This window comes from Heteronotia binoei, chromosome 5 (genome assembly GCF_032191835.1).
Source record: "Heteronotia binoei isolate CCM8104 ecotype False Entrance Well chromosome 5, APGP_CSIRO_Hbin_v1, whole genome shotgun sequence".
NCBI lineage: Eukaryota > Metazoa > Chordata > Lepidosauria > Squamata > Gekkonidae > Heteronotia > Heteronotia binoei.
In genome coordinates, this window is record NC_083227.1 from 31,269,483 (window position 1) to 31,296,100 (window position 26,618).

A 26,618-nucleotide genomic window follows, 5' to 3' on the forward strand; every position below is an offset into this window, starting at 1 on the left:
TTCCTTTCCCATACTCCGAATCTCAGAATGGTCACAATCTCTTTCTCCTCCCCCCACCCCCAACAGACACCCTGTGATGTGGATGTGGCTGACACAACTCTTGTAGCAGCTGCCCTTTCAAGGACAACCCCTACAAGAGCTATGGCTGACCCAATACCATTCCAGCAGTTGCAAGTGGAGGAATGGGGACTCTAACCCGGTTCTCCCAGATAAGAGTCCGCACACTTAACCACTACACCAAACTGGCTCTCTAGACTGTTGTTCCAGTTACCAAAGCAAATACTGCTCCTTTGAGATTTGCTTTCCTAAATGGTTTTGTGACACCTGTATTTGGAGACCAATCTTCTGCTAAAAATTGAACAGTTAGGACTCTTAAAAGGGGAAATTGGATGCCTTCCAGGTTGTTTTTCAGGGGCCTGCTCTCAAGGCAAAGGGAGGGGAGTAGAACTGGAAAGGTAAGAAGGAGAGCATAAAGAGACAAGGTAGAACTTCATGACTCCAAGGACATTTTTTTTCTTAACATACTCTTTGAAAATGCAAATAAATCAGGAAGAAATCTAGCTCATTCACTATCTGAAAGATCTAACCAAATTAAAATTGCTGCAATTGAAGGTAAGTCAAGTTCAATGGAGCTGTGATACAGGACAATCGTTTAAGAATTTGGCAACATTGTACCCATCAGCTGACATTGCTGAGTCTGGGATAAATGATTTCTTTCAAACAGTTAAGATTCCAGGATTGAAGGAGCATTCTTGGACCAATCTGTTCCACTGGAGGAACTCTAACCTACTATTAAATCCTTAAAAATGAATCAACCCGTAGCTGACCTTGATGCGAGGCCAGGCTGTTCTAATTCCCTTCCTCTTTGGGCAGTGCAGCTCCCATGATCATCCAGAAGCCACTGTTCAGTTGTATTTATAGTTATAGTCTGCCTTTCTTACTTGGACTCAAGGCAGATTGGATTACACAGTGGGGGTCAACACAATCAACAGGATGGAGAATTCCATAACTATTGAAGGATGATTTGGGTCCTAGAAACAACCAAAAACCAACCTGAAATTTATAAATCCAGAACTGAAGTAAAGTATACGTGTTAACCTGACATTAAATTATGAAAAATCTGAGTGCAGAATCCTGTAATGTACTGAGTTTGGAGACTTTTAGAATGCAACATGCTTTATTGGCAAGTATGCTTTATTGGCAAGTATATTGACAAAGACAATATGGCGGGCCGGGGCCCCTCTCATGTACATTCCCCAGAACAACCCACTTTCTGGTCAGATCCACTCCTGACTGGTTAAACTTCCCGCCACTGATCGTCATGGGCGGATTGCCTTCGTCCCTTACAGTCAGGTGACCCGCGACTTCCCCCTGGTCTCCTCAGCGCACATAGTTGTGCTGTGTTGTAAATTCAGGGACCGAAATGCAAGACACAACAGATCCAATTTACAATCTACTGTACGCAGTCATGATTCATTTTGTGCGGTGCTAAGCCTATTTTCAAACACCTGGCTGGTTTTCTCTTCTGATGTGTTTTGCCTGCCATAGAAGATCTTACTTTCCATTGCAAAACAGGGCGTGGGGCGGGTGGGGTGTTCTGGAGCTATGTTGAGCCAGGATGCCTCGGTTGTTTCCATTCGTTTTGGACACTGCAGCTGCAAGGAGCCGGCCTCTGACCTCACCTCTCCAAGTGCCGGCATTTGCATCTCTATGGGGAAAACCGGCCTCCCTTCTTGCGCCATCCTAATGCAAGTCTCGCCCATCTGCGCCATCCTAATGCAATTAACACTACATGACTCCTCCTCTCCCGCCCAGCCCATCCCACCCGTAGAAAAGCCCCTCCTTGCAGTCCTGCTGTTTGGAGTCACGTTGCAAACATCTCGCTGTCATCACTTGCCCCTTTTGGTTCCGGGCTTCTGCAGAGCTCCAGCCTCCCGATGGCAAAGCCCGACCTTGCTGCTCTCGGCGAGCCCTTGAGGAAGAGGATCCGGGCGCAGGCCAGTTGCGGCATCTGCCGGGGCTTTTACACCGAGCCGGTGCGCCTGTGCTGCTGCGGGGCCAGTTTCTGCCGTGCCTGCGTGGAGGCGCTTTTGCCCGCCGCCTGCCCGGACTGTGGCGCCGCTCTCGACCCGGCCCGCCTGACGCCCAACCAGAGTTTAGCCCGCCTGGTGGAGATCGCCGGGAAGCTGCTGGAGCAGGAGGAGAGGCGGCAGGCCGGCGGGGCGGCAGGCGGCGAGGCCCCCCTTGCAGAAGAGACCCTCTTCTGCAAGCAGGACCGAGCTCTCCTCTGCCCCTCGTCCTACGTGCCCGAAGAGCACCGAGGTCACGACGTGGTCCCGGCGGGCCAGGCGAGCCAAGAGTACAAGGTGGGGTGGGGGAATCTCCCGAGGGGGCCGAACGGGAGGGAGGTTGGGGAGGACGGCTGGGCTGGGGGTTGGAACTGGGCCAGTTTGGTGTAGTGGTTAAGTCTTATCTGGGAGAACCGGGTTTGATTCCCCACTCTTCTACTTGCAGCTGCTGGAATGGCCTTGGCTCAGCCATAGCTCTTGCAAGAGTTGTCCTTGAAAGGGCAGCTTCTGGGAGAGCTCTCTCAGCCCCTCCCACCACACAGGGTGTCTGTTGTGGGGGGAGAAGATAAAAAGCCACTCTTGGACTCTGATTCAGAGAGACGGCGGGATATAAATCTGCAGTCTTCTCCTCCTCCTCCCTCCTCCAAGGCTCCAGTGCTTTCCATTTCTTTCTAAACTTTAAAATGGGTTTCTAAACTTATGGCATGGAAGTGGAACTTTTAAAAACAATATTATTTATACGCGGGTTTTGCCAGCTGCAGGCTGGAGGGGACGGGACACATGTACTATGGTTGAAACGGCACCCAACGCAGCAGAACTGATCGCTGTCGCTTTAGAGCGTAGCGATTCTACTCCCGCTTGGGGGAACTGTTCGCACATTCATGGGGTGGGGGGGTGGGGTGCGGTATCGCGGTATCGGAGGAGATGAAGTTTGGGAGAGGGGACGGCCCGGGGTTTATTTGGGATGTGATGCTTAGAATCCATGCTTCAGAGCTTGCATTTCCCCTCCCCGCCTCGCCTATGTAGTCTGGAGATTAGCCGAAATCCTCAGAGATCTCCAGGCCGCACCTGGAGGTTGGCCTCTTTATTTTCGCCCCAGTGGGGACCCAGTTACATTGTTCTCCCCTGCTCCAGTCGGTCTTCACAAAAAAACAACCCTGAGAGATGTAGGTTAGGTTAAGAATGACTGACCTAAGGTGGGGTTTGAACCTGGTCTTCCCAGATCTTTGTAGGATACCACACTGGCTTCCATAGCAATGTGGCAGCAGATAATTTTTTAAAAACAAAACAAAACAAACTCTCAAATGAAATCTTTGCTGTGCACCCAAAATTCATTGGCAGGTCATCTTTTGCATTTTTGAAAGTGATCCTGAAAATTCCCATTTAGCTGCTGTGAATGAACATGGAGGGGGGGGGGTTGAAAGGGGGTAATTTAAAGGACTCCATCCTGTCAAAAAAGAGCCGCTAGTTAATGTTGAACTAATGTTGGGGATGGGAGACTCCAGTTAAAACTCTCTTTCTGTCATGAAGCTTGCTTGGTGACCTTGGGCCAGTCACTCTTTCAGTCTAACCTACCTCACGGTGGTGGTGCTTGTTCTGAAGATAAAATGGAGGAGAGGGAAACAGCATACAGCCCCCTGAACTCTATGGAGGAAGCGTGAGAGGAGGAAAAATTATGCTGAACAAATAAAAGAGCAAGGGGTTAACTTGGTGAGTGTGGAGCCCTTCAAGCCCTTGTTTGTTGAGTTAGCAACATTATTCTTCCCTCCTTCAGTTTATCCTCACAACAACAGCCCTGTGAGGTAGGGTAGTCTGAAAGAATGTGACTGGCCTAAGGTCACCCAGAGAGCTTCCATTGCGCAGCAGTGAGCCTAATGTATATCTCCTGTATCCCAGTCCAACACTAACCACCACCCCACAGTCTATCCATACCCTTTCTAGGTGGATCTACTCTTTAGGACTGGCTCTTCTTTTCTCTTTCTACTCTGGAAATTTACCTGTGTATATAACAAATCTGCGAAAAGGAACTTAACCTAACCTTCTATTTCCTCTTCAGGCTCATATACAGAAATGCCTGATCCATCTGAAGAAGGAGGAAAAAGACATTCTGTTGAATAAAACAACCTTCGAAATAGACTGTGAACACTATGCTGTGAGTGTCACTGTTTCTGGGAAGTGAACAAATATGGAACCAATATTTGGAGGAGCATGTATAAATGTTAAATGCTGCCTGCAAAGACCACAAGCCAAGAGTAACCCTGCTTATCAGCAGCATCATTCGGAAGGCCCGTCCCTTAGAAAATGTTTGCAAAGGGCTGTTTTGTAGGCCTGCCCTTGTGAAGACTCATGAGGAGACTCTTCCCTACTGAATGTGGCTGTCAATTAGAAATGCCATTCCTGTGGAAATCAGATTATTGCCATGTTGATTCTGGGTGGATGCTGGCCCTGGCTGGCCTCAGGGGTATGTAGTCAGTCAGGCCACAGCATGCTAAGATTGCCCTCAGTGACCCACGACTGCCCTCTCACCTGGTTTGGGCTGAAGGGGACAGCAGTTGCCGCCACCTGCTTGCTCTGTCCCTCATTCTCTGGATGAGGACAAGGTGCCCAATGTCTCTTGATGGTTAGAGTCAGGCAGGGGTGGCCACAAGGTGTCAACTCATTAATTATGAGGGTCACATCTGACATATGTGTCATTTTGTTGGGCCTGACCATATGTGCCATAAAATGCAATACCGGGTACGTGGGTTATATGCTTCCTTGGCAGAGCTTTAGGACAAACCAGCTCGCCTCATCTCTTATGGTTGCCAAGTCTGGGTTGGGCAATCACTGGAGATCTGCAGGAAGCCCTTGGGGAGGTCCTGCATTTGAGGAAGGGAGGGACCTCAGTGGAGGGTATAATGCTCTTAATACAAGCCCTTCTGGTCCACATTTGTACTGGTTTCCCCTCAGTTTCTTGCAGGCCAAATAAGAGCCCTGGACAAACTGGCTCTGTCCCCTGAGCCATACATTTGACATGTCTGGAGAAATTTATTGTCTTTTCCCTCCCCCAACCAGTAGCCAGCTTGCTCAAGAGGGAGGGTGGGTAGGAAAATATGGAAGCTGCTTCTTAGAGGGCTGTTGCCATGACAGTAAGGAATCCACACTGCCACCTAGAGGAAGAAAGTAGTAAAGTTCCACTCAGCTCACACACTTGGTGAGGGAGTGAAACTGAAACAAAAATTCATTCCTTGTGAGCAGAGGACAAGGAGGAGGAGGTTGAAGTCACCTGCCAAAGGAGACATTTAGAAAGAACCAGTGTGGTCTGCCTAGGATGAGGAAGACCTGGGTTCACATTCTCTTTCAGCCATGGAGTTCACTAGGTGACCTTGTGTCAGGTACTCCTAATTTAGCCCACTTTATGGAATTGTCTGAGGATTAAACAGAAAGGGGAGGGGATAGGATACATTGCCTGAACCTCCCTGGAGGAAGGATGGGATGCAAATGCAGGATATTGGTAGACCTGTTGGTTCTCCTGCTGGAACCTTGAGCTGACCTGAGGTCACAGAGCACCTCAGAGTACCAACAAATCACGATGGAAATGACCCGACACTGGTTTCTTTCCTTTTCATGTTTCAGAGGCGAGCAACACTGATGCTGGGAAAGACAAAGACTGAGTTCCAAAAGATGGAGGAGTTTCTGGAAAGGCAAAAGAGAGAAGTGCTGGCTCGGGTGACAGAGGTGTACAAGGAAATCAAAATGGACAAGAAAGAGCAGATCTTTGCACTCTCCGATAATCTGACCTTTCTAAAAGATATCAGGTTTGAGATGGAAGAGGTGATCCAGATGCCAAGGAATGAATTCCTGGAGGTAAGCAGTCTGCACCTAGGGCACCCCAGCCTCTTGTTACGGACAAGGCATCTAAGAGAACAGGGACTACTTTGGTGGGAAATATTCCAAACAAGGTGTTTTGTTGTTGTTGTTTTAATGTAAGAGAGAAGCTCAGGTGTTATATTCTCCATTCTGCTAAATGAGTTTTCTCTTAATCCTTCCCATATTTTTAAGTATTTTCCATGGTGTTTTTCCACCCACTTTCCTATTGCATATGGCCTTCAAGGCAGCTTAATGAAAAACTTCATTGAATGAACTTAATTTATTTAACCCCATTTTTCTCCCAGCCAAGGACCCAAAGGGTCTTAAGGTCATTCTCCTCACCCTTGTTTCATCCTCACAAACAACCCTGCAAGGAAGGTTCTCCCTCATCCCTGCAGTGGCCCCAGTGATGGCAGTGGGTAGACGGAGGAAGCTGTCAGTAATACATCTTGGGTCACAGTGTTTGTTGGGGTGGGATGGAAGAGAGAGGCAGTTAGAGCCTACCGTCACTTTGTGCCAGAGTAATAATTAATAGAGGAGATGAAAGGCTAAAGAAGAATTTCTTGGTGGAAACAGGATCCTTGTTTTTTTTTTTAATTTAAACATGAGATGGCAGCCTAGGGCTTTCCATGGGAGTGGTGCATGAGAGGTGGCCACTGGATGAAGCAACTCAAACAGAGCGCAAAAAACAGGAAGGCAAAATAATAAATGCTGCAGTCCCTCTTATCTCTCTCTTTTTCTCTCTCTAGCAAATTGAATGCACCCTGTGGATGTAAGTAAACATGAGGCATAGAGGGAGCTATCCGTGGACCACGGTCATTTCTCTTCATGCTTTGTGATAACCAACCTCATGTGAGCGATGATAGATCCTGAGGAGAGAATATAGGAACCTGTCGGTTCCAGCATTTCATGTATGGAAATGGGGACATCCTTTGGTATTTTCAGCAACCCCCACCTGAGCATGGATTCCTTTTCCCCCCTTGCACCTTATGCTTATTCATATGCTTCATTTATGTTTCCCCCAAGTGGCTTACCTTATTCTGTTCTCTTCCATTTTATCTTCCCAACAACCCTTCAAGGTAGGTTAGGCTGAGAGTGTGTGGCTGGCCCAGGGTCCACCCAGCGAGCTTCCATGGCAGAGTGGCTCCCCACATCCTATTCAATGCTCTAACCTGACCTAAGGCTCTTCTGCTGCACACCATATTCGTTTATCATGCAATGATCTATTAGAGAGAACATCCCAGCAGTGTCAGTCCAGCTTTTAAAACCAAAATTATCTTTAAATGTTCAACGAACTTTGATCCCCGCTCCAGCATCACCCGCCTCAGGAAATTGCAAAACTTAACTGCTGTTAATAGCAAAGAACTGGCAGAAAGCCAAATGTGTTAACTATTAAAAATGTGGATTAAAAATATGACAGTTGGTCCAGTTGTCCAGATTATCAGTCAGCATATTTATGAGATGGTAGGCCAAAAAAAAGCCTGTTTTTCCTTTTGGAAAACCATTTTTAAGATCTAGCAGTCTCTAGATGCCATACAATTTGCTAAAATAAATAATCTATTTCGTACCAATATAGAATCCCATATAGTATTCATTAAGAAGTAGACAGTTCACACAAATAAAAATACCATATGTATTTCCAATAATGTTTTTAAAATGGTACATTTGGAAAATACGGGTTTTTATTTCCTCTGCCTCCTTTAGTTCTCAATTCTTGTTCCCAGGACCCTGGTCTTCATTTTTCCTCAGCAGATTGAAGTGTGTGGGTATTTCCATGGACCTGCTTGTGTTTCTGGGCTTTCTAATATTACCTTCCTTTCTTTTTCTTCATTGGGAATTGTGGGTAGAGAGTTAACAGAGGGGGGTGGGTTGTGTGTGAAAATATATATATTTGTCTTTCAGGTATGGAGAGAGAGAGACGGCTGACCCTAAAGGCTCTCTTTATGTCAACGTTGAGAACAAGCTCTGCAGCCTGATTGGTATCCAAACGTTTGTGATTCATGAATTGACAAATTTTAGAGGTAAAGAAAGACCAACTCCGAGGGTTGTTTTTTGGTTTTGTTTTGTTTAATATTCTGGGTATCATTTTGGCACAAAAGTGAGGGTTACTTGACATATCAGCAGAGCTGGGGAAATGTGGGATTTGATCTCCAGTCAAAATAGTTGTGCAACCTTAAGGCAGAATTGGATACTATGGATTTTGTTTGCTTTACATCCATCAGTCTTAAACTGGTGGCACTTCAAAGTCCAACGCTGTAGTAGTCCAGTTAGGTCCCTTTGCTATTAGCCCTTCAAAGAAGGGTTAATGGGGGAGGGAGGATATGAGATAATACCAAGTGACAGTGGTTTTTTTGTTACAACCATTGATACAAGATTTATAATGTTGTTTCTTCTCTTGTTACCTTTGCTTCTTCAGAGCGAATGGCACGTGGACTAGATCAGCTCAGAGGTAAATCTGGGGGAGGATGAAATTCACAACAGGGAGCGGGTGCTCCTGTTTCAATTCGCATTCAGCTGTTCTGTTCTGGTGATTCAGGAACCACCAATGGAAATGCTATGAGTAGGGGAAAGAAGGAGCATTTTCATCCCTCTCTAGATATTCTTTCAGTGGTTTTAAATAAGACTGTAGTCCAGGGTCAGAACTGGAACCATATCTGGGGGGAGTTGGGAAACAAACTTCCGTTTGCCTAGATTGCCTGCATTCCTATATCCCGGTGATCTGGGAGCTTGGCATTGAGACTTTACAGCCAGAGGTATGTTTGGCTGTAAGATGGGAAGAAACGAAGGGGGCAGGGCAAATGCAAAAGTCTGGCCACAAGCTGGGTTTGTGCTTGTCCAGAGCAAACTTCAAGATAGACATATCTTGAATGCAGCCAGTACAGTTCTGGGTTGGCGGAGGGAGTGTGTTTCAACTCTGGAAAAAAATCCCTCCACTGCTGTTGCTTGACTGAATTCTCCTCAACACTCCAGGAGAAATTCCAGCCCTCAGTCCCAGCGAAAGGGATCCTGCTGTCGTTGAACCTGAGGAATCTCAGTTGAGGAGCATCTTGGATGAAGCTCTGCCTAGCAATCCTGAGAGTTCCAGCCCTCAGTCTGAATGATGTCAAGTTTTTGTATGTTATTGCCTTGAAGTTTGTAAAACCTTTTCAATAAAATAATTTCGTGCTCATTTTTAAAATACTGTTCCATTAGTTGGCTGGTGACAGAGGGAATAAGTAAGCAGCTGATCTGCCAAGAGGAAACAGGAAGTGACGCTCCAGCATCCTGCTGGGCACCCAGGCTGCCTGCTTTGGCTTAGGGTGAAATTGCCCTCTTTCCCCCCCCCCCCCACCACTTTTCAGTCATGGACTGTAAAGCTGCAGAAAATGCCAGCAGAAAAGCAGCAGAAGTGTGTAGACTCTTGCTTGGAGAAATGCACTATTGGGGCAGAAACGAAGGAGACGGATGTTGTACATCCGTTACATTCCCTCCCCGACCTCAGGAGAAAAGAGCAAGAGTCCTTTAGCACCTTAAAGACTAACAAAAAATGTGGCACTGCTCACTTCTTCAGAAGTGAGTCATTTCTTGATCTTCTCACCCCAGCAGAGTGAAACTAATGCCTGTGATGGGCCCGTGTGGTGGAGTGGTAAAGAGCAACAGACTCTAATCTGTAAAACAAGTTTTGATTCCCCATGGAAGGGCCCATGTGTTATAGTGGTAAAGAGCAATGGACTCCAATTTGTAGAACAGGGTTTGAGTCCCCACTCCTCCTCCACATGCCTGCAAGGCCATCTTGAGCCATTCACAGTTCTCTCACAAGTTTCTTAGCCCCATCTGCCTCACAAGGTGCCTGTTGTGGGGAGAGGAAAGGAAGGCAATTTTAAGCTGCTTTGAGACTCCTTTAGGTAGAGAAAAGCAAGGTAGAAAATCCTACTCTTCTTCCTCCGTTCTCGATAGAATTTTCCTGCTTGGTTTATACTCCACTAATACTCTAAATGGCACTTTCCTTAACTTCCTTGGAGCCAGGACTAGCTGATTACCAACCTCCAGGTGGGGGATCTCCCGAATTACACCTTGTCTCCAGACCACAGAGATAAATCCCCCGTGCACAAAATGGCTGCTTTGGAGAGTGGTCTCTGGGGTGCCACATCTTTGCTCAGCTGCATCCCCATCCCTCACCCACAAATCCTCCAGGAATTTTCCTGCCCAGAGTTGGCAACCCTAGTCAGCCCTGGAAAACAAGGGGAGAAAGATTGCCTTTTGGGCAAATGCAAAGATTGCTTTTTGTTTTAATGTTTGCCTCCATGATCCAGCACAGTAGGGACTGTGGATAGATCCAAGTGGGCAGCTGTGTTGGTCTGAAGCAGTAGAGGAGTCCAGTTCACCTTTAAGACCAACAACGTTTTATTCAGAATGTAAGCTTTCATGTGCTCCAAGCACACTTCATCAGATGAGGAATTAGGTACAATGAGCAGAGCTCAGTGGTTTAGAATGCAGAATGGTACACATTTAAGACCCAATGACAGAATAGTAAAATTAACAAATTGAGCAAACCTTTGACCTGGGTAGCATGAGTATGAGAAAGCAATAAAACAGTAATATGTTAAAATGTGAGAATGTCTGTTAATCTATTGTACAAGCCTGAGCCAAAAAGAGAAATGCCCTCTGAGAAAGATGCTGGTACCAAATGGTGATGGGTGGGGGAAAGCTGTTAACCCTAGCTCCTGGGCATATGCAGAGTGCAGACTTTCCTCCCTCCTGTTGGCCATAGTCCATACATCTAAGTCTAGAACAGGTAGGCTTGCCCTGTCCACCCTCGCCACCAGCTGGGGATGAAAGAGTAGCATTACCACATCCAGAGTGACAAACTCCTGGAGGTTTAGGGACAGAGCCTGGGAAAGACAAGAGACCTCAGTGGGGTACAGTGCCACAGCGTCTACTCTCCAAATCACCCATTTTTTCCAGGGGAACTGATCTCTGCAGTCTGAAGATGAGAGGCTGTAATTCCAGGGCAGGGGTGGCCAAACTTGCTTTACATAAGAGTCACATAGAATAAACATTGAATGTTTGAGAGCAGGAAGGAAGGGAAGCAAATAGATAGGGGAGAGAAAGGTGGAAAGAAGGCAACTTTAAATTCATTATCCAAGCTGCCAGCTATCTTGGCTTGGAGATTTAAAGAAATGCCTTCTTCAAGCTTGCGGATGAGGCTTCAAGAGCCGCACAATATGTGTTGAAAGAGCCACAGTTTGGCCACCCCTGTTCCAGAGGATCCCCAGGTCCCACCTGGAGGCTGGCCTCTCTATCTGAGGCCAGGGGTCAGGCTAACCAGTTTCTACCTATTTGTGATGCCTCTGGTCTGGACCTTTGTGGCTCATGTTCTGCCTTCCAGGCCTCATTTTGGACAGGAGTGGACCTCCAGAACCTCTAAATGTTATTGTGCTCATTCTTTCATTACCCCCTTCCCCAATACTTGCTTCTGGGTTTAGGCTTGCCAATCCCCAGGTCCCAGCAGGGGTTCTTCCGCTTTCCCAGGATCCTTCTCGTCCCCATTCAGCTGGCCAGCAGGGGGGCGGGGAGCCTGGGAAAGGAAAGAGACCTCAGTGGGGTACGGTGCCACACCTCCCAATCCCTCGCTTCAGAGTCACCAGAAATAGGTGGGGGGAGGAAATGTCTGCTGGGCACTTCATTATTGGACATATGAAGCTGCCTTATACTGAATCAGACCCTTGGTCCATCAAAGTCAGTATTGTCTTCTCAGACTGGCAGCGGCTCTCCAGGGTCTCAAGCTGAGGTTTTTCACACCTATTTGCCTGGACCCTTTTTTGGAGATGCCAGGGATTGAACCTGGGACCTTCTGCTTACCAAGCAGATGCTCTACCACTGAGCCACCGTCCCTCCCCATTTCAGATACTGGCAGACTGCTCCCCCACCCCACCCCCAGATGCCATGGCATCTACCTTGAACTGTTTTGTGCAAGAATATTTCTCCATCCTGTCATTTCTGTGACTGCTTATCTCTCTTAGATCAGCTGCATTTGCCATCCTAAGAGGCATGTTCAACTGGGAACAAAAAAGCTGATCAAACAGCTTCAGAACTAGGCTAAGATTTCCTCCGTGCCGGATGCTGTGTGTAAACTATTCGTTGTAAGTTGGTGGGAGATACCTCTCCGAGGAAGGTCATTGGAAACAGTGATAAAGGCGCTTTGCTGTCAGAGGCTTTCTCTACCCCCCACTTTTCTTAAATCACTCAAGTGGAATGAAGCTTTAAATGTGCAATATGAAACTCTAATGGATAAATTTGCAAAGGAAAGAAAATAGGAAGTTTCTCTACACAGCACTTTTCTGAGCACTGGCACTGTAATTCAACTGTGGGAGCAGCATAATTGTCCTTTAGCATCTGAAGTCGGAAACTGACATGCATGTTTAAAAGAGACTTTAAAATTCAACATTTGATCTCACATTACTGGAAAACGGATTTTGGGATTTTCTATATTTAGTGCAATGTTTAATATGAATTGCTGTTAAATACAATTTTCAATGAAATGGGTTTTCAGATATTGAGTTATTGTTTAAAAATAGAGTGTTAATTTCTGTTCTTTAGCCACAATTTTTGTATTGTTTGAAAATCCCCAGGTGCGGGCAGGGGATTCCCCGGTTTGGAGGCCCTGCCCTGGCTTCAGGATAGTCAGAAAAGGGGGGGGGGGGAATGTCTGCTGGGCACTCCATTATTCTCTATGGAGACTGATTCCCATAGGATATAATGGAGAATTGATAAGCAGATATAAGAACATAAGAGAAGCCATGTTAGATCAGGCCAATGGCCCATCCAGTCCAACACTCTGTGTCACACAGTGGCCCAAAAAAATTATATATATATACACATATACACACTGTGGCTAATAGCCACTGATGGACCTCTGCTCCATATTTTTATCTAACCCCCTCTTGAAGGTGGCTATGCTTGTGGCCACCACCACCTCCTGTGGCAGTGAATTCCACATGTTAATCACCTTTCCACATGTTAATCACCTTTTATCTGTTTTAACCTGTCTGCTCAGCAATTTCATCGAATGCCCATGAGTTCTTGTATTGTGAGAAAGGGAAAAAAGTACTTCTTTCTCTACTTTCTCCATCCCATGCATTATCTTGTAAACCTCTATCATGTCACCCCACAGTCGACGTTTCTCCAAGCTAAAGAGCCCCAAGCATATCTGGGGCTATGGGGTTTTTTGTTTTGTTTTTTGAAGTAGAGGCACCAAATTTTCATCATAGCATTCAGTGCCTCTCCTCAAAATGCCCTCCAAGTTTCAAAAGGATTGGGCCAGGGGGTCCAGTTCTATGAACCCCCAAAAGAAGTTGCCCCTATTCTTCATTATTTCCAGTGGAGGAAAGGCATTTAAAAGGTGTTGCAGTCCCTATAAATGTGATGGCCAGAACTCCCTTTGGAGTTCAATTATGCTGACTCCACCTCCAGTGTCTCCTGGCTCCATCCCCAAAGTCCCCAGATATTTCTTGAATTGGGCTTGGCAACCCTAGCACTTCCTCAGACTCTCAACCCTGTATCCTTTACTTCCGGGAAGTCCTCGCCTTGTAGTCTTGAGCCGCCTCTTCTGCGGGAACGACTGCATGACCTCGGTGCCCCTTGGCAACGCTGCAGACCACGCAGAGGGGGGCTCCGTCGAGCTTGCAGAAGAGCTTCAGGGACTCCCGGTGCTTCTGGCGGGTTCCCCCCACGCCTGCCTCCCGTTCCTCCTGCTGGCGGATCTGCCGAGCGATCGCTGAACTTGGCCAGCTGCCGATCTCCCTTCCCCCGCACCTGGACGCTCTTCCCGCGCTAAGGACTAGGATTGCCAATCCCCAGTTGGGGGCAGGAGATCCCCCAGTTTGGAGGCCCTCCCCCCACTTCAGGGTAATCAGAAAGCGGGGGAAGGGATGTCTCATTATTCCCTATGGAGACCGATTCCATAGGAAATAATGGAGAATTGATCAGCAGGTATCTGGGGCTCCTCTGAGGGGGCTGTTTTTTGAGGTAGAGGCATCGAATTTGCAGCAGGGCATCCGATGCCTCTCCTCAAAAGATCTTCTAAGTTTCAAAAAGATTGGACTGTGGGGTCCAATTCTATGAGCCCCCAAAGAAGGTGCCCCTATCCTTATTTCCAAGGAGGGAAGGCATATAAAAGGTGTGCGGTCTCTTTAAATGTGATGGCCAGAACTCCCTTCGGAGTTCAATTATGCTTGTCATGCCCTTGCTCATGGCTCCACCCCCAGAGTCCCGAGATATTTCTTGAATTGGACTTGGCAGCAATCCCAGAGGACAAATCGCGGCCGCCGACTACTTGCCCCAGCACTGAACGAGGCCGGCTTGGCCGCAGCGCAGCGCCACCGCCTACCGGAACAGAGCCAGACAAACCGAGCAGGTCGCCGCTTCCTGCAGCCTCCGCCAGGGGCTCCCGGTAACCTCGCGATGCAGCAGGATCCCGGTTTTGGTTTCCTTTTCCCCAGCCCAGGCGGCGGCAGAGAGACAAGGCTGGGCGTGCCGAGTAAAACCAAGGCGGTGGCGGCGAAAACAGAAGTGGAATCAACGCTTTCCTGAAAAAGTCGTATCTTCTTCATGGGTTCCGGCAGTTGTAGAAAAAGAGGTGCCGGAGCTCATTAGCACAACTCCTCTGCATATGCCACCCACCCCTGACATCACCGGAAGGTGTACTAACTTATATCAGCTCATCATCGCAAATGCTTCTTGAATTATAATTGTCATAATAAAACCTTATTCCCATGAGTGCATCAATACTTTTAAAATTGCTTTCACCTATGTGGCCACAGATAAAGATATCATAAAGCTTATCAAATCTTAAGGAGTTCAGCAAAATTCTCACAGAGGGTTTGAACAATGGAGCCCAGATAGGGTTGCCAAGTCCAATTCAAGAAATATCTGGGGACTTTGGGGGTGGAGGCAGGTGACACTGGGGGGCGGAGCCAGGAGCAAGAATGTGACAAGCATAATTAAACTCCAAGGGAATTCTGGCCATCACATTTAAAGGGACAGCACACCTTCCTTCCATAAGAAACAATGAAGGATATGGGCACCTTATTTTGGGGCTCATAAAATTGGACCCCCTGGTCTAATCGTTTTGAAACTTGGGGGGTATTTTGCAGAGAGGCACTAGATGCTATTGTGAAAATTTGGTGCCTCTACCTCAAAAAACAGCCCCCAATACCTCCAGATAAATCCCCATTATACTCTATTAGAATTGGTCTCCACATAGGGAGACGGTGGGAGGGAAGAGCTTGAGACCCTTGAGATTCATATGTTCATAAGTATCAGGAATCTATGGTTTGTAGTAGCTTAAAGCATGTTTCAGTCTAAATCCTTCAATTTCATAGGGAAAGGAAGTACTATAATTAATATGTGGATGTCACGCTTAAGAGCAATTTGTGGAAAATCAAGGCTTTGAGCCTGATGTAATTATCTTGAGATCTAGTGTATAGTGGTCTGTATTCTGGTGGTTAAAATCTTCATTCAACTGTAAAGTTCACAGGTGACTTTGGCCCTGTCATTCTTTCCACCTAACCAACCTCCCAGGGTTGTTGCAAAGACTTTGTGAAGAGAGCCATGTATACCAACTCTAAACTCCTGGGGAGGAGAAGATCAAGAAGTGATTCACTTCTGAAGTGAGCAATACCACGAATTGTTAAGTCTTTAAGGTGCTACTCAACTCTTACTGTTTTCTCCAGGGGGCAGGCAGGGAAGGCAAATAAAAAACTGGAATGGATGGGGTGGGGAGACAGTTTAAATTGGACAGTTCTGTTGTTAACCGCTGTTTGGAACTGAAGTCATTTACCATTTCAGCCATTATAGGGTAAACAGATGTTTACTGGAAACAGGATAAGATACATTGCAGCTTATATTTAATTAGGAACTGTCTGCTGTAAACCCAGGAAAATCTAGAAGGAAATAGTCTGACATGTAACCTCAGTATTGGTTAGTTAACACCTTGTGTGTAAGAATACTTTGATCTTGTATGCAAACTCAACTGGTTAATATCCATTCCCTGTGCTCTCAGGGAAAAAGACAAGAACCATCATTCTTAGAAGTGGCCATGTAGCTGTAACAATGTGTTAAGTTATAAAGAATGCATTTGTTTTATTTTCTTTTATCCCAAATACCTTTCCTTTGGTGTTTTATACTAGTAAAATTTGTTTCTTTTGATAAGCATAAGCCTTGTCCCCATTTGTACATATACTTCACCTCTAAATTTAAAATGAATACCCTAACAACCGCCCTAAGCTCAGTTTGGCGTGGTGGTTAAGTGTGCAGACTCTTATCTGGGAGAAATGGGTTTGATTCCCCACTCCTCCACTTGCAGCTGCTGGAATGGCCTTGGGTTAGCCATAGCTATCACAGGAATTGTCCTTGAAAGGGCAGCTGCTGTGAGAGCCCTCTCACTCCCACCCAGTTCACAGGGTGTCTTGTGGGGGGGAGAAGATATAGGAGATTGTAAACCACTCTGAGTATCTGCTTTAGAGAGAAGGGCGGGGTATAAATCTGCAGTCTTCTTCTTAAATTCAGAAAATGGTGGTATAGAAATCTAAATTACTTTGAATAACTTTGGGCTGCTTCTCGGTTGGCATTTTCTGCAGCTTTACTCTCCATGACTGAAAATGGGAAGAAAGGGGAAAGAGGGCAATTTCTCCCTAAGCCAAAGCAGAGGCAGGCTGTGTACCTAGCAGGATGTGGCTGTCACTTCCTGTCCCCCGCTGACAAATCAGCCACTTATTTATTTCCTCTGTCATCAGCCAACTGATGGCCAGTTAATTTAAACAGAAACATTATTTTTATTTGAAATTATTTTATTGGAAAGGTTTTACCAAACTCAGGGCAATAAAATGACAAAACGTAACATTCACTCAGACTGAAGGCCGGAACTCTCTGGATTGCTGGGCTGAGCTTCATCTAAGATGCTACCGATCTGCGGTTCCTCGGATCCACCGATCTGCGGCTCCTCAGATCCACCGATCTGCGGCTCCTCAGATCCAACAACAGGAAGAGCCATTCCGTTGGGATTCGGGGATGGGAATCCTGTTGGGAGTGTTTAGGGGAATTCAGTTAAGCAACAGCAGTGGAGGGATTTGTTCCCAGAGCTGAAACATACACAGCTCCCCCCCAACCCACAAACTGCACTGGCAGCTTTCAGACACAACACACATCCTGAAGTTTGCTCTGGACAAGTACAAAAACCCAGCTTGTGGCTGGACCTTGCTGCTTGCCCTGCCTCCCTTGGTTCTTCCCATGTGTCACGCATCACCAAACACACCTTTGTCTGTAAAGCCTTAAGGCCAAGCTCCCAGTTCACCATGGAACACAGACAATCTAGGCCAGGGGTGGCCAACGGTAGCTCTCCAGATGTTTTTTTTGCCTACAACTCCCATCAGCCCCAACCAGCATGGTCAATGGCTGGGGCTGATGGGAGTTGTAGGTAAAAAAAACATCTGGAGAGCTACCGTTGGCCACCCCTGATCTAGGCAAACTGGAAGTTTGTTTCCCACAACCACCCCCTCCCCAACAGGGTTCGAAGCCTTATTTAAAACCACTGAAAGAATATCTAGAGAGGGATGAAAATGCTCCCTCCTTCTTTCCCCTGCTCATAGTGTTTCCAGTTATGGTTCCTGAGAACAGCTGGATGTGAATTGAAATAGGAGCGCCCCCTCCCTATTGTGAATTTGATCCTACATCGTCCCCCAAATTTACCTTCGAGCTCAGTTATTCCACCTGTCATGTTTTCTGGAAAAGCAAAGAGAAGAAACATTATAATTTTTGTATCAATGGTTGTAACAAAAAACCCCACTTGATATTATCCCCCCCTTATTTTATGTGACTTGAAGCTGAAAGAATGGATGGAGGTCATTCCCAACAAATATGAAAGGCTGTCGTCTTCTAATGTGAATGCTTTCAAAATATGAAGTTATATATCATGCTAAGTTTAGAAAACAACAAAAACATTAGAATGGAAAACTGACATTTCAGGATGTACTCAATGACTATCAATCAAAACAAATTCTATCTCTGATTAAAAATTTAAAAAATTATTTAAAAAAATTAATAATCAACCGTCTTATCAAAAGTTTCCAAGGAGTATGAATACAGGTATTACAATATAAATAAAATCAGATACGATAAATTAAACAGTATCAAATGGATATGTTACAACTAAAGAGATTATTATGAACAACTAATAATGTAAATTGAGCATTTATGAAAAAATACTAGGTATAAATTAAATTATTATCAAACTAAGAATTAAGTGAAGAAATTAATAAGAATAAAATAACTATATAAAGAGTTAAATAAAGAATTCCACTCCTGTGTCACAGCATAAAAAATGTTGTGCAAGAGGGAAAAGGAGAACATTAATAATCTTGTGTTAAAAGCAAAGCAAAGACTTTTGATAATTATAGGGAGAAACTGAATCCTGCAAAAACAAGCTATTTGGATGTGGGGGGTGCCAATCTCTGCTGCTAATTACTGGGGATCATAGAAGAAGAAATTGGATTTATATCCCACCCTCCACTCAGAGTCTCAGAGCAGTTCACAATCTCCTTTACCTTCCTCCCCCACAACAGACACCCTGTGAGGTGGGTGGGGCTGAGAGGGCTCTCACAGCAGCTGCCCTTTCAAGGACAACCTCTGCCAGAGCTATGGCTGACCCAAGGCCATTCCAGCAGGCGCAAGTGAAGGAGTGGGGAATCAAACCCCACTGGTTCTCCCAGATAAATGTCTGCACACTTAACCACTACACCAAACTGGCTCTGTTAAGGAATGTTAAGTGCACTCAGTGAATGGGGAGATTCAAAAGACAGCAAGGGGTCATACCCACCACCTCTGCCCTCCAAGCCCACCTGTGATACATTTGAACATTCAAGACCAAACAGGCACTTTTGAGAGATCGATTCTGATCAGGCATAACTATTAACCCTTCCTTGCAGGGCTAATAGCAAAGGGACCTAACTGGACTACTAAAGCGTTGGACTTTGAAGTGCCACCAGTTAGACGAGACCAATGGAATTAAAACAAGCAAGAGCCACAGTATTCAATTCTGCCTTAAGGTTGAACAAACTATTTTGACTGGAGATCAAATCCCACATTTTCCCAGCTCTGCTGACATTTCAAGTCAGCCTTGCTTTTGGACCAAAGCAGTATCCAGCATTTAAAAAACAAAAAAACCTCAGAGCTTTTTTACCTCTAAATTTTGTCATTGCATCAATCACAAACATTTGGACACGAGCCAGGCTGGAGATCTTTTCCTGAAAGTCAATACAAAGAGAGCCTCTGCACTCAACCGTCTCCCTCTCTTCAAACCTGAAAGACAAATATATATATATATTTTCACACACACACAAACATAAAACACCCTGGTAACTATCTACAAAAAGAAAGGTAACATCAGAAAGCCCAGAAACACAAGAAGGTCCATGGAAATACCCACACTTAAAATTTGCTGAGGAAAAATGAAGACCAGTGTCTGGCAAACAAGAATTTAGGGCTAGAAGGAGGCAGAGAGCAACCCAAGGAAACAAAAAGACCTATTGTTTCCAAATGTGCAATTTTTAAAAATTAATGGATGGAAATACATGTGGTATTTTTATTTGTGTGAATTCTCTGCTTCTTAGCAAATCAAACAGCATCGAAATTACATTAACAAAACACAGTGATTAAAAATCAGATGAAACCACATGTCCTAGACTGATTGATCTTAAAAAGAGGTTCCCAACATGAAAAATAGCCTTATTTTTGGTCTAGCATCTCATAATGTACTAACTCTGATAATCTGGACAATTGGACCTAACTGTAATATTTTTAATCCACATTTCAATAACACATTTGGTTTTCTGCCAGTTCTTTGCTATTAACAGTTTAAGTTTTGCAGTTTTCTTAGCTGGGGTAATGCTGAAGCAGGGGTCAAAGTTCTTTGAACATTTAAAGATAATTGTGGTGTAAAAAGTTGGACGGGCACTACTGGGCTGTTCTCTCTCTTTAATAAATCACTGCATGATAAAGGAATATGGTGTGCAGGTTAGAGCACTGAACAGGATCTGGGAGTGCCAGGTTCAAATCTCCACTCTGCCATGGAAGCTCCCCTGGTGGACCCTGGGCCAGCCACACACTCTCGGCCTAGCTTCCCTCGCAGGGTTGTTGGGAGGATAAAACAGAAGAGAGCAGAAGACTGTAGATTTATACCCCGCCCTTCTCTCTGAATCTCAGAGCAGTTTACAATCTCCTTTATCTTCTTCCCGTACAACAGACACCTCTTCAAGAACAGCCTCTGCAAGAGCTGCGGCTAACCCAAGGCCATTCCAGCAGCTGCAAGTGGAGGAGTGGGGAATCAAACCAGGTTCTCTCAGATAAGAGTCCACACACCTAACCACTACACCAAACTTGGGGGAAACATAAACAAAGCATATGCATAAATGATTAAGGTGGAAGGGGAGAAGGAATCCATGCTCAGGTGTGGGTCACTGGAAATACCAAAGGATGTCCCCACTTCCATACATGAATTGCTGGGGAACCAACAAGTTCCTATATTCTCTCCACACATTTATGCCCTGGCTTTCTCCCCAATGGGTACCCAAGGCAGCTCATGTCACTTCTCGCATGGAGTTGGTTATCAAAAAGCATGAAGAAAAATGAATGGGGGTCACAGCTCCCTCTGCACCCCGTGCTCACTTACTTCTGCAGGACGTCTTCAGCGTTCTAAACAGAGAAAGAGAGAAAAGAGGGAATGCATTTACCATTTAGTCTTCCTGAAGTGTGCTCTGTTTAAGAAGAAGAAGAAGAAGATATTGGATTTATATCCCGCCCTCCACTCCGAAGAGTCTCAGAGCGGCTCACAATCTCCTTTATCTCCCTCCCCCACAACAGACACCCAATGTTGTTTCACCCAATGGCCACCTCTGATGCACCATTCCCAGGGGTGGCCAAACTTACTTAAGGTAAGAGACTCGTAGAATAAACAATCAGAACTCATAGAATCAGAGGTTTGAGAGCCGCAAGACATGAATGTCGGAAGGAAGGAAGCCTTCCAAGCCACTGGCTGGCTTGGCCTGCTGTAGTGATTTTAGGAGAGAAATGCCTTCTCCAAGGTGGCTGACAGGGTGGCTGGGGGTTTCAAGAGCCACACACAATATGTGTGAAAGACCCACATATGGCTCCCGAACCAGTTTGGCCGCTCCTGCCCTAGGCCATCAACTCACATTTCAATAAACGAAACAGGGTCCCTACTTTCACCAGGGAATTCTTTAGCCTTTCATCCTCTTTCTTAATACCCATTTACTCTAGGACAAAGTTAGTGAAGGCTCTAACTCCACCCCCCTTCCCCCACCCCACCAAACACTGTGACCCCAAGAGGAACTACTGATGTCTTCCTCAGTCTCCCCACTGCCATCCCTGGGGTCACTGCAGGGACGGGAGAGAATCGTCATTGCAGGGTTGTTTGTGAGGATGCAACAGGGGAGAGGAAAATGGCCATAAGGCCCTTTAGGTCCTTGGTTGGGAGAAAAATGGGGTTAAATAAATGAAGGGGGGGGGGTTATTAAGCTGCCTTGAAGGCCATATGCAATTGGAAAGTGGGTGGAGAAACACTACAGAGCAGGGGTGGCCAAACTTGTTTCACTTAAGAGCCATAGGATAAATGTCAGATGCTTGAGAGCCGCAAGACATAGAAACATCAGATGATTGAGAGCCACGAGACAGGAAGGAAGAAAGGTAGGTAGGTGGAAAGAAAGGGGCAACGAAAGGAAGTAGATGGGGGGAGGGAGGGAGAAGTGAAAAGAAAGCACCTTTCAACTTTAAATGCATTCACCAAGACTCTGGCTGGCTTGGCTTGGAGAAGTGTTTTATGGAGACAAATTCCTTCTCCAAGCTGGCTGAGAGCCACACAATATGTGTGAAAGAGCCACAGTTTGGTCACCCCTGCTACAGAGGCATTAAGAGAAAACTCATTTAGCAGAATGGAGAATATAAAATCTGATCCTCTCTCATTAAAACAACAACAAAGCCCCTCTTGTTTGGAATATTTCCCACTAAGGTGGTCCCCCTGTTTCTCTTCTGCCTTGGCGGGGAGGGCGGGGTATAAATAAAAAGTTTATTTATTTATTATTTATTATTCGATGCCCTTGTCCATAACAAGAGGCTGAGATGCTCCAGGTGTCGTCTGCTTACCTTCAGAAGTTGACACTGTGGCAACTGGCTCACGTCTTCCAACTCATAGATGGTATTGCGAAGAAGGGATAGTTTCTTGGAGAGTGCATAGTTCCGCTGATCCTTGTTCCTTTTAATTTCCTTACACATCTGTGTCACCTGAGCCAGCAGTTGTTTTTTTTGCTTTTCCAAAAACGCCTCCATCTGTTTGAACTCAGTGCTTGTTTTTTCCCATGTCTGCATGATTTGCTTCTGAAACAAGGGATGAAGAGAAGGGGGAACAAAAGCAGCTGTCAGGACATTTCCACTGTGATTTGTTCCTCTTCTCTGAGGCGCTCTGTGATCTCAGGGAAAAGTGTCGGCTCAAGGTATTCAGCAGGAGAGCCAGCATATCTGTTTTTTGCATTTGCATCTTGCAAATGCAGGACAATTCCCCCCTTTCTGTTTTGTTCTCAAACAAGTCCATTAGGTGGGCTAAACTGACACAAGGTCACCCAGTGAACTTCATGGCTAAGGGAGAATCTGAACCCAACCCTAGGCAGACCACACTGGCTCTCTCTAGATGTACCCTTTGGCAGGTGACCTCAACCTCCCTGTCTGCTCACAAAAAGGAACTTTTTGTCCCCCACCCCATCAGGCATGTGAGCAGGTGAGGAAGAGCATAAATTTACTGCTTTCTTCCTCTAGATGGCAGAGTGGATTCCTTACTGTCATGGCAACAGCCCACTAAGAAGCAGCATCCATATTTCATACCCACCCTCTCCTTTGGCCACCCCTGGGTCAGAGGAAACAAATGCTTTACTCCCTTGGCTACCCCTGCCCTGACACTGCACACAAGGCACCTTGTTCTCACACGCAGAATGAGGGGCAGAGCAAGGAAGTGGTACTGCTCCTGATGGAGCAACTGCTGTCCCCATTAGCCCAAACCAGGTGAGAGGGCAGTCATGGGTCACTGAGGGCTATCGCAGCATGCTGAGGCATAACTGACCACATACCCCTGAGGCCAGCCAGGGCCAGCACCTACCCAGCATCCACACGGCAATAATCTGATTTCCACAGGAACCGCATTTCTAACCGACAGCCATATTCAGTGGGGAAGAGTCTCCTCATGAGTCTTCACAAGGGCAGGCCCACAAAAGAGCCCTTCACAAACATTTTCTAAGGGACAGGAGGGCCTTCCAAATGATGCTGCATTTAACATTTACACACACCCCTTCAAATACTGGTTCCCATATCACACACCCCTTCAAATACTGGTTCCCATATCAGTTCACTTCCCAGAAACAATGACACTCACAATATAGTATTCAGAGTCTACTTCAAGGTTTTTTTTATTCGACAGAATGTCTTTTTCCTCGTTCTTCAGATGGCTGAAGCATTTTCGTATTTGCACCTTAAGAGGAAACAGAAGGTGAGGTTAAGTTCCTTTTCACAGGTGTATTATATTCACAAGTAAATTTCCTTTAAGACAGACCATTTGATGGACATGTCTGCTCCTCACCCCACAGTGCCCTTCTGGTGTCTCCCAACCAAGGTCTTCTGAGTTTGTATCCTATTCGGGGATTTTTATTATTATTATGCTTTATTAAACCACCCTTCTTCCAAGGGTCAATACAGCATATATTGTTTTCCCCTCCTCCATTTTATTCTCACCATAATAACCCTGTCAGGCAGGTTAGGCTGAGAGAAAATGGGAGGCTATGGGTCACCCAGTTTGCTTCATAGCCCAGGGGGGAATTTGAAGTTGAATCTAAAAAGGCTGGACTATGTCTAATGGGAATCCAGCCTCCAGGAGGTGAGGAAGGCAGACAATGTTTCCCACTCCCTCCAATTCCAGTGTACAGGGCTACACTTCAGGTGAACTGCTTCTAAATAGCATTTTTTCAGAAGCCAAGCCACATTTTAATCAATCTCAAATTCACACAGCAGAGAAATTAGTACCTAAAGCTGGATAGAATGTGTGTGAAGAGGAATGACGTTATTACAAAGGGGGGAGGCGGGTCTAGTTTCCAAGGACAAGGAGAGTTGTGTGACATTCCAGAACAGAGGGGGGAAAGGAGAGCCAGTCCTAAAGAGGTTTCAACTGTGGGGTAGTGGTTAGTGTTAGACTGAGATACAGGAGACATACATTCAATTCACTGCTCTGCAATGGAAGCTCTCTGGGTGACCTTGGGCTAGTCACATTCTCTCAGACGACCCTACCACACAGGGCTGTTGTTGTGAGGATAAACTGGAGGAGAGAATGATGTTGCTAACTCATCAAGGACTTGGAGTGCTCCACACCCACCCCCTTGCTCTTTTATTCGTTCAGCACAATTTACCCCCCCTCCCCTCCCTCCAGAGAGTTTAGGGCGCTGTACGCTGTTTCCCTCTCCTCCATTTTATCTTCAGAACAATAGCAACCACCACCACCACCACTGTGAGGTAGGTTAAAATGAAAGAGAGTGACTGGCCCAAAAGCAAGCTTCATGACAGAGAGTTTTAACTGGAGCCCCCCATTCCCATATCCTAATTCAGGGGTGGCCACACTTGCTTAACATAAGAGCCACATAGAATAAGTCAGATGTCTGAGAGCCACAAGACATCAACATCAGATGTTTGAGAGCAGGAAGTCAGGCAGGCAAATAGATGGAGAGGGAAGGAGGTGGAAAGAAAGCAACTTTAATTTTAAATGCATTCTCCAAGCTGCAGGCTGGCTTGTCTTGGAGAAGTGATTTAAAGAGACAAATGCCTTCTCCAGGCTGGCCAACAGGGTGGTGGGGGCTTCAAGAACCACACATTATGTGTGGAAGAGCCACATGTGGCTCCCAAGCTGCAGTTTGGTCTCCCTTGACCCAGTTCAACATTAACTACTGGCTCTCTTTTGACAGGACTGAGTCCTTTAAATTACCTTACCCCCTTTCATACCTGACCACCACTATTCATGCTTATTCACACCAACTAAATGGGAATTTTCATGACCAGCCTCAAAAATGCAAAGGAAGACCCACCAATTAGTGTTTTAGAAGGGCAGCAAATATTTCATTTGGAGGTTTCTGCTGCTGCATTGCAATGAAAGCCAGTGTGGTACCCTGCAAAGATCTGGGAAGGCCAGGTTCAAAAGTCCAACTTAGGTCAGTCACTCTAAACCTAACCTACACAACCTCCCAGAGTTGCTTTTTGTGAAGATAAATTGGAGAACGGGAAAACAATGCAACAAGCCATTTTGGGTCCAGACTAAGGTGAAAATATAGGTGGCCAGCCTCCCGGTGGGACCTGGAGTTCTTTGGGAACTACAGCCAATCTCCAGACTACAGAGAAGAGGTCCCAAGGAGGAAATGCAGCATCACATCCCAAATAAGCCCCTTCCCCTCGCTGAACTCTGTCTCCCCGACGCTCTCCCCATTCTCCAAGCAGCTCTCACAAGGTTGGGCTGCCAACCTCCAAGGGAAGCCTGGGGGCCTCCCGGAATTACACTTGAGGGAGATCAGCGCTGCTGTTTTGGAGTGCGGACTCTGTGGCATTATAAGACAATGGTTTTCCCTCAGCCTGGAGTTGGCAAAAGCCATATATATATAAAAACACACACACACCCTCTCCATGCCACAAGAAACCCATTTTGAAATGTAGAAAGAAATGGGAAGAATCGAAGCTTTGATGGCATAGGGAAGCTAGGGGGCGCGGCTTCCTTCTGCCTCCCCACCCCCCAATCCCAGACTCCCTCCCCAGCAATGAATGCCTCCCCAACCCCCCTGGGGAGATTCCCCCAGCCCCACCTGATATTCCTGGACCGCCTTGTCCGCGGGGAGCACGTCGTGACCCAGGTGATTTTCGGGCTGGTAGCGGGCCTTGGAGAGGAGAGCTCTGTGCTGCTTGCAGAAGAGGGTGTCTTTCCGGGGGGCCTCGCCGCCCGCCGCCCCGCCGGCGGAGGCCTCCCGCTGCCGCCTCTCCTCCTGCTCCAGCAGCTTCTTGACGATCCCCACCAGGCGGGCCAGGGTCGGGTTGGGCTTCAGGCGAGCCGGGTCGAAGGTGGCGTCGCAGTCGGGCTCCGGGCAGACAGGGGGCGACAGCTCCTCCACGCAGGCCCGGCAGAAGCTGGCCCCGCAAGGCAGTTGCACCGGGTCCAAGTAAAAGCTCTCGCAAGCGAGGCAGCCGGCCTGCTGCCGGATCAACTTCGTAATGTGTTCCCCAAGAGCGGCCATGGCGTCGAGGGACCGGCGTCCGAAGTCGGGGGGTTTGTCCTCGGGAAGGTGGAGATCGGCAGGAACCAAGAGGCAGGATTCGGCGCAAGAGCTACAGCAGAAGTCTCCGAAGTGACTCCGAATCTGCAAGCAGGGCCTTTTCTACTGGAGGGATGGGCGGGGGCGGGGGGTTGAGTTCTGCAGTGTGAATTGCCTTAGGATGGCTCGCCTGGGCGAGGCACAACCCTGAATTGCGTTAGGATGGCGCAAGACCGGAGGCCAGTTTTCCCCACAGAGATGCAAATGCCGCACTTAAGAGAGGTAAGGCCAGAGGCAGGCTCCTTGCAGTTGCGGTGTCCAAAACGAA

The 26,618-nt window shown here is 46.6% G+C and overlaps 2 protein-coding genes and 1 long non-coding RNA gene across 3 annotated transcripts; 1 reads left to right on the top strand and 2 right to left on the bottom strand.

The window, feature by feature from the left end:
- Window positions 1-1,894: 1,894 nt before the first annotated feature.
- LOC132571421 (E3 ubiquitin-protein ligase TRIM11-like) lies at window positions 1,895-9,096 on the top strand. Its single transcript, XM_060238212.1, has 7 exons — window positions 1,895-2,366; window positions 4,126-4,221; window positions 5,685-5,915; window positions 6,668-6,690; window positions 7,821-7,939; window positions 8,335-8,367; window positions 8,889-9,096. The coding sequence occupies exons 1-7, from the start codon at window positions 1,938-1,940 to the stop codon at window positions 9,017-9,019; spliced, it is 1,062 nt and encodes a 353-aa protein (XP_060094195.1). The 5' UTR covers window positions 1,895-1,937; the 3' UTR covers window positions 9,020-9,096.
- LOC132571422 (uncharacterized) lies at window positions 5,662-7,196 on the bottom strand. The gene is made up of 2 exons (XR_009555387.1): window positions 6,953-7,196; window positions 5,662-5,744 (listed from the first exon to the last, which is right to left on the bottom strand). It is a non-coding gene; the product is annotated as an uncharacterized LOC132571422 (long non-coding RNA).
- Window positions 9,097-16,729: 7,633 nt separating the features above from the next.
- On the bottom strand, window positions 16,730-26,379 carry LOC132571328 (tripartite motif-containing protein 12A-like). Its single transcript, XM_060238135.1, has 7 exons — window positions 25,847-26,379; window positions 23,389-23,484; window positions 22,113-22,343; window positions 20,623-20,645; window positions 19,135-19,253; window positions 17,646-17,678; window positions 16,730-16,976 (listed from the first exon to the last, which is right to left on the bottom strand). Exons 1-7 carry the CDS (start codon window positions 26,270-26,272, stop codon window positions 16,801-16,803), a joined length of 1,104 nt encoding a protein of 367 aa, XP_060094118.1. The 5' UTR covers window positions 26,273-26,379; the 3' UTR covers window positions 16,730-16,800.
- Between the last annotated feature and the right edge of the window lie 239 nt (window positions 26,380-26,618).